The sequence below is a fragment of the Odontomachus brunneus genome, unplaced genomic scaffold (assembly GCF_010583005.1).
Source record: "Odontomachus brunneus isolate Ranch 3 - 2012 unplaced genomic scaffold, Obru_v1 Obru_scaffold_106, whole genome shotgun sequence".
Classification (NCBI taxonomy): Eukaryota; Metazoa; Arthropoda; class Insecta; order Hymenoptera; family Formicidae; genus Odontomachus; species Odontomachus brunneus.
In genome coordinates, this window is record NW_022639556.1 from 531897 (window position 1) to 539371 (window position 7475).

General features: G+C 36.5%; 2 protein-coding genes across 6 annotated transcripts; one reads left to right on the top strand and one right to left on the bottom strand.

The window, feature by feature from the left end:
* The first annotated feature begins 1394 nt into the window (after window positions 1-1394).
* Window positions 1395-4918, top strand: LOC116849091 (1-acylglycerol-3-phosphate O-acyltransferase ABHD5). 5 transcript variants are annotated; one of them, XM_032825886.1, is made up of 7 exons: window positions 1395-1651; window positions 2196-2335; window positions 2412-2618; window positions 3018-3347; window positions 3420-3534; window positions 3615-3801; window positions 3921-4918. In XM_032825886.1, the coding sequence occupies exons 2-7, from the start codon at window positions 2287-2289 to the stop codon at window positions 4149-4151; spliced, it is 1119 nt and encodes a 372-aa protein (XP_032681777.1). In that variant the 5' UTR covers window positions 1395-1651; window positions 2196-2286; the 3' UTR covers window positions 4152-4918. The 5 variants fall into 5 exon arrangements, with proteins under 5 accessions (XP_032681777.1, XP_032681776.1, XP_032681775.1 ...); XM_032825885.1 differs by having other exon boundaries at window positions 2256-2335; XM_032825884.1 differs by having other exon boundaries at window positions 1396-1651; window positions 2253-2335.
* Window positions 4393-6764, bottom strand: LOC116849092. Its single transcript, XM_032825890.1, has 3 exons — window positions 6058-6764; window positions 5378-5966; window positions 4393-5289 (listed from the first exon to the last, which is right to left on the bottom strand). The coding sequence occupies exons 1-3, from the start codon at window positions 6189-6191 to the stop codon at window positions 4963-4965; spliced, it is 1050 nt and encodes a 349-aa protein (XP_032681781.1). The 5' UTR covers window positions 6192-6764; the 3' UTR covers window positions 4393-4962.
* Window positions 6765-7475: the final 711 nt, after the last annotated feature.

Below are 7475 nucleotides of genomic sequence, written 5' to 3' on the forward strand. Positions count from 1 at the left end.
ATATATATATATATATATATATATATATATATATATATATATATATATATATACAGCCGCAGTATTCTAAGAGTTGAAACACTTGCTATGTCTAACGAAATCTGTTATGTTTCTGGCGGAATTTGTTATGTTCCTCGTGCCTGTTAACTTAATCTGGTCTGGTTATTCCAATGAAATTGACCAATCGCATCTGTCAATTCTGACTAACGAGGAATGCGATTGGTCAATTCTGTTGGAATAATCAGCCGGTTAAGTTAATCAAAGTTGGTAGAAACGGGCATTGGCAAGATAAGCCGTACTGACAATCATTCCTGGATTATTAAAACATAGTAAAATTGAAAACAATTTATATGAAAAAAAAAAAAACTATAATATTCTCTCCAGGTAAAAAACTTATATTGAGTCTTCTATCAGGGTGCGCTAGTAGTCGGGCATCAATGATGCCGAGCGTCTACTCGTTTTCGCAAGGGAGTCAAGAAATATAACGCCTATATCAGACTATGAATTGAGACTTGCAGTCAGATCAATCAGTCAATCTGCATCTCGGTGTGTTCTGCTTTACTTAACTGGTCCGATGCTTCAATACATAGTCCGATACGGGCATGACACGGTACAGTTAAGAGAAACAGCGTTCTGGCCTATCGATTCGCCATCCCTTTCTAGAACGCAACTTCACCTATAAGGGCTTGTGTCCACAATCGAAATCGGCCCGAGATTTAGATCCGAGAAAAAAGCAACCAATCCATTTACAGCTTTTACAGAAAGGCGACAATTTTATTGGTTACACGTTTCTCGGATCGAAATCTCGGACCGATTTCTAGCATCGTGGACACAAGCCCTAACACAAACGGGAAAGGAGCATTGACTCGACCAAGGTCAGCCCTATCGAGAGTCGATGGAAAGTCGGCTCTATCGATCATCGAGAATCGAGACCGCGTTCGATACTGCGAATACGAAGGACAAGATCGCGCGGGTGAATTTGACGAAGGCCGTCATGTCTTGATAATTGAAATTTAACCTAAAAATTTCTATGTTTGAATAGCATCCATACAATTTACATCTATTTATCCATCTATAAACGAATATTAATGTTGGAGGAGACATCTTATAGACGCCCGAGATAATATATTGAATGAGAGAAAGAAAGAGAGAAAAAAGATCGCGACTCTTTAATAAAAAGGCACGCGTCTTTGTTTACCAAACTATTTCGCCATAATTTCGACCGATTTATCAATCGCCACACGCGAGGCCTCATCCGAGCCCGATCTGCAGCTAAATGAAACAGCAGTTTGCGGAAAGATAACGCATGCGTGTGCGTCGTTTGTTCCGCGTTCGGCGACACGCTCTAGAAATCGACCCTCTCACACGCTCCCTCATTCGCTCGTTCGCCGCGATATCAGCTGATTGCTGCCATCTCCCTCCTCTCGATCCAACAGCGGCACTCCATTCGACGCAGTAAGCCGCGCACTCATCGTGGCACTGATCAGAGCGCGCGAGTGAGCGCTCCTGCTAGATAGATAATAGTATCGCTCGCGTTGTCTTTTCGCATTGTCAACAAAGTATCCGACGCGTCGGGACGAGAGGAAGTGTCATCGGTTCGCGGCACCACCGTTGCTCTCATGGCAGATCATGAAATCGTTCAGGCAAAAAGGTAAGAAGTCTACAATCATCGCTCCCTGATTTACATGATTGCGATTTCGTGTCAAATGCGATTTGCCGCTTTTTCTGCATGATTTTCATCGCGATTGTCGCGCAGTCATCGAGGTTACGTCATGTATCAGAGTCGTACGTATCCACGAGATTTGCGCGCAGTTGTGTTCATCTCGACGAAGGATCGTCGCAGGAGAGCCAGCGAAAATCGGCCGAATCGCGTGCCACAGTTTACACGCAGCAAATTCGCCCAACGATAGATCGATCGTGGGTCGCGATTAGGGGATCTGGCTCGTTCGCGCGAATCAAGGCCGCTTCACTACCATTGTCTGAGTTTCACGTGACGTCGAGCCGCGCGTGCAATGGAGATTGACGGTGAGCGCGGTCAGATGAGTGGTAATTGGCTGTCTATGATCTAACGGCTAATAATATCTATCGCGCAGTACACATATTTAAGTGAGCGCAAAAGTATGACTTGACAAATCCCGTGTAACCCAAACGTTCATTTCGTGCATGTCGCTTCTGTTAATATAAACTGGATTCAGCTGTCAAGTGGAAACTGCGCACCGAATATATTGAGAAAATAATCCCTTGTCACACAGCAGCAGCTGGCTCTGGGGATGGTTTAGCTGGTCTATGGCATCTTCGACCATGTTACGTGCGGCGGAAAAGAAAATTCTCTCATGTACGTGAGATATAATTAATCAGTTAAATCTAGGTTTAAGACTAAGATTTGTATTCATACGCTGAATGAAATATAGGCCTAAAGACGGCATACAGAGGATGGTATGTTGATATTGGACCAGTAGTAGGTACAGCTGACAAAATATGGACCATTTCATTAAACGAAGAGTCGTCAAAAACCCCGATTGTTCTGTTGCACGGTTTAGCATCTGGTGTAGCATTGTGGTGTATGAATTTGGATGCGCTAGCAATTCATAGGCCAGTATATGCCATAGATATACTAGGTAAGAGATACATGTCTCACAAGTCAATTAGAATAACTGATAATTAATTTTATATGTGATTTTATATCTAATACATAATATCTAGTCATAATAGTCTAGTATTGATGCAACGTAATCTTGCAGTTCCAATGTCCTCTGTTTTTTGTGATCATCCACTCAAGTGCATGACTCATGCCAACATGACTGATTGACTGAACTTTGTAGTCACATATAAATGTATCTGGCTCAATGATGAGTTTGACATTTTTGTATAGTAATCTTGATTGTTCCAGAAGAATGATGCAAGATTTATACTTTGGCACAATAGAAGACTATTTTTCTACTGTTATTATGCACATTATATATACATATATACATATATGTGTATTAATAACTAAATCTGAATTGCTTTGTTCTCAGGATTTGGCAGAAGCAGTAGACCTACTTTTAGCAATAAAGCGCAAGAAGCTGAAAATCAACTTGTGCTTTCTGTGGAGGAATGGAGAAGAGAGATGCAACTAGAAAAATTTATATTACTGGGCCACTCGATGGGTGGCTTTCTTGCTGCATCTTATGCTATGCAGTATCCTCAAAGAGTTAAACATCTCATATTGGCCGACCCATGGGGTTTTCCTGAGAAACCACCCGATGCTGCTGCACGTGTGCATATACCATTTTGGGTGAAAGCTATAGCATTTGCGGTACAACCTTTAAATCCTTTATGGGCAGTTAGATTTGCTGGACCATTTGGTTAGTATTGCTGTGTGTGTATACGCACGCATATATATTTTATTATTGTGTGCATATTCTATTCTATCACAGGACAATGGCTCATTGAAAAAACAAGACCGGATATAGTAAAGAAGTTCTCTCCCTTATTAGACGATACTACTGTGATTTCGCAATATATTCATCAATGCAACGCACAGACACCATCGTAAGTTTTCGAAGCACAAACATCTCAATATAATTTTGTATATCATCATACTGTAATACAACGTTATATTTGATTAATAGCGGAGAAGGCGCATTTCACGCTATGATGCGAAGTTTCGGATGGGCCAAAAATCCTATCGTCAAACGGATGGATAATTTAAGCAATGATATACCCATTACTTTACTTTACGGAAGTAGATCGTGGGTTGACAATACAACCGGCGAGACAATTAAGGAAGCTCGGCCGTCGTCGTACGTTAACGTTCAGGTGCGTGAAATGAGTAGCTATTGAAGCTAATCGAATCTTTATTATTTAAAAAAAATGACTCTTATCTAGACTAACTTATCTAGAAAAGACTAGAAAAAAATGGAACAATTATTTTATAGGTAATTACTGGTGCTGGTCATCATGTGTACGCGGACAAAAGTGAAACCTTTAATAAATATGTATCGGAAGCGTGTGCACTAAGTGACTTGATGCCTCAATTAACGTCGTCGAATTCACATTCATACCCGAAAGTCATAAATGATCAAGAAATTATAACTCTCAACGAAACACTTGAAACACAAAGGCTACAAGAACAAGATCTAGAAACTTCTAGACCAAGATCTAGTTGAAATCTAGCGTAATATATTTTTATAAAACAGGTTGTGATTCTGTTGGCTGGTACAAAAAGTGACATACCTTACGTACGTACGATAACATAGTCGAGAATTTCGCGCAATATACTAAATATGTGTAGGGATACGCGTTTTTAATTCTGCGTTTCTACCACAACGCAATAAGATATTATATAATCTAATAACATGACGGGCACTGGTTTTATGTGATAATTGATTGTAGATAAATGCACCAGAGAACTTGCAAAAATTGATTTTATTTCTTCAAATCATGGAAATTATAACGATGTATCACTGCAAATGCGCGAAAAGTAGTTAGAGTAATAGGATATGATCTTGCCATAATCGTAACTCATTTGTATCCTATATAATTAACGATTAATACACAGGATATCTGTGATGCAAAGCTATTATGCAGCGCATGTACACGTGTGGACGTACGCATTGCATCAGACACCTTGTACAATCGGCTAAGAAATGAAAGCCAAAAAAATCAAGAGCTTTTACCAAGTGCAAAGTAATTATATGATAGTTTGTATATTATATGTACAGTTTTAATTTTATTAATACAAATTATATTGATGGTCAGAAACTAGTGATTGTACAATGTTTTTGTTAATAATTGATTATGTCACACGTATTCATTCGCGACGCGCGCACATGCACGATGCAAGAACTTGTGTATATTGCTTCAATATAGTTCACTAATAATAAATTATTTATTATACGTATATAAAAAATCAGTTTTTTTAGTATTATATTTATATTGAACAATAAATTTATTTCAAGAAAGATCTTCCGAAGATCATTACCTCTTATGCTCGAAGTCGTCATAAGCAGTCATGTGTTCATCTTCAAAGTCATATTTGTTATTGTTATCTTCTTCCTCGCAATCCATTTCTTCTTCAGAATAATCCAACTGCTGATTGCGCGGTTGTCTCGCACGATACTTGCGTTTTTCTTCTAACTGTCTTTTCTTGAGGAAATCTCTGAAAAGCTCTCTTTGTTCACTCTTTGTCAAGAATTCGGCAACTTGATCAGAAACAACATCACATGGATTCTTATCTGTATTAGAATCCATATCCAACATCCTTCTTTGTGTAGCTGTTCTTGATTTAAACATTGAGATAGTGATCTGCAAGAGTAAAATAGAAATATTTTCCATACTTTTATTTCTTAATATGACAAGACAAAGATAATTAAGCATAAGATAAAAAAATTACCTGAGTCATAATTTTAGAATGATCTAATCCTAGTACATCTTGTCTCATGACTGGTAATTTTATGTCAGGTTCTGATTCAGAATCATTACTTATTATTGAGTCTTCATGTGAAGCTTGATCAATATGTGATGTAGCTAATTCCATTTGTTCAGAATATGACAAAATTTCAAAGTCTTTGATATCAGATTCTATCGCTACAAATCTTTTTTTTATCTCATTTTGTGTTAAATTTTTCTTGTTTTCCACAAACTGGATAAGAGGCACCACACCTATGACCCTAAGCTGTGATAATTCATGTCGAATAATCCAGCCACACTTCTGCAACGCTTCCTGGCTAATAGGTGTGTCACTAGTAGGATTCCAAAATACATTGACACGTGTGAAATCTGGAGTTATTTCCACATGAGTAATTTCAATGGTTCCATTAATAATGTTGGATGCTGCTCCCATTGATATTTGGTCTGTTATATGCTCCATAAAAAGTTTATTCCGTATAGTCATTCTGCGTACTGTATGATTAGATGGTGATCTGGCTGACTTAGACAACTCCATGGGGTTATGAAAACTTGTGCTGTGATCGTACCATTTTCTATAATGTGATAATGCAAAAATATTTAGCAAAAAATTGTCATTTTTCGAATCCTTAACTTGTCTTTAACTTGTGTCAGGATTTATCTTACTTCTTTGATTTATTACCCTTCTGCATAATCTTCATCATAAATCTACCTTCTCTAGAGAAAGTACAATTCACGCTGGACGAACTGATATATCTATATATTTGCACACATGTGAGAAGAGCACGTGCACCTTGCATTTTGACTAATAATATACGATTGATCTCAACAATCGAAATGTCACATAACACTCATATAGAGGTTAAGCGGCCGTGCGAAAATACACAAAGTGCTGTTCACTTGTCCTCTTTACCTGAACTTTCTGTACTAATGTAGAAAATATATGCTAAAACACTTTTTCTTTTTTAGCAAAAGGTTTAAGAAAGTTGTAATTTTAAGTTAATAAAAAAATATAAGTTTAACATATAGACATATAAAGCATTTTTTTACGTATGAAAATTAAAGGATCATTTTCCTTCATTCTCTCAAACTATAATTTTTGTTAAAATGATAATAATAATATCGTTCATTTTATAGTTTGAAGGTTTCAATTTATAGATATTTCGCGAGTATAAAGCTGTGGGTCCAACAGTCTGTAAACATATCCGTATCCGTAATCATAAACAAAATCGAGTCGTGATTGGTTGTGATATATATTAAGCTGGCCACACTCACTTTTCGTAAAAAGGCCAAATTACACTAACGATTGGCGATTGACGATTAACGATTAAAGATTAGATTTTAACGAATCAACAAGCTTCAGCCTTGGCTTGCTTTGTTCCTATTGATCAAGTTCCAATCTTCAATCATTAATCATCTATCGCCAATCGTGTGATTTGGCCTTAAGACGTAACGTAAGAATTGACCAATCATGTTGAGAACCGTCGAATCAAAAGGTCGCCATTTTTATAAATATTCGATCGCAATTGGTCAATTCTTATGTTACGTCTTACGGTTACTGTCTTTGACTATATAACAATGGACCGCTAGCCGCTATCTTATGTCTGCAGCAAAACGTCTGTCAATATCTGCAGCGCTGCCAGGATCAAACAACGGCTATTACGTAAACTATCACATACCTGTGATTTCTATTTTACCATGTAAAAGATATTTTGTGTGTGTGTCCATGACCATAAATTGCAGTTATCATTAAAATACATGAAAAATTATTATGATATTTCTTTAATCGTCAATAACAGACTTTTTCATTTTTTCTTCAAATAAATTATTACATTAAAAAAAAGTTATACAACTTTGCTATAATATAAAAATCAACAATTTTTAAAGTAACAAGAAAAAAAATCTGATTTGCAAGGAAAATATAAAAACACAAAATAAGATATTTATATAACTTCATACCAAATTTGTATTTATTATATTACATAAGAATATGCAATATTTATATAATATATTAATATAATAAGAGATATAATATATATATATATATATATATATATATATATATATATATATATATATATATA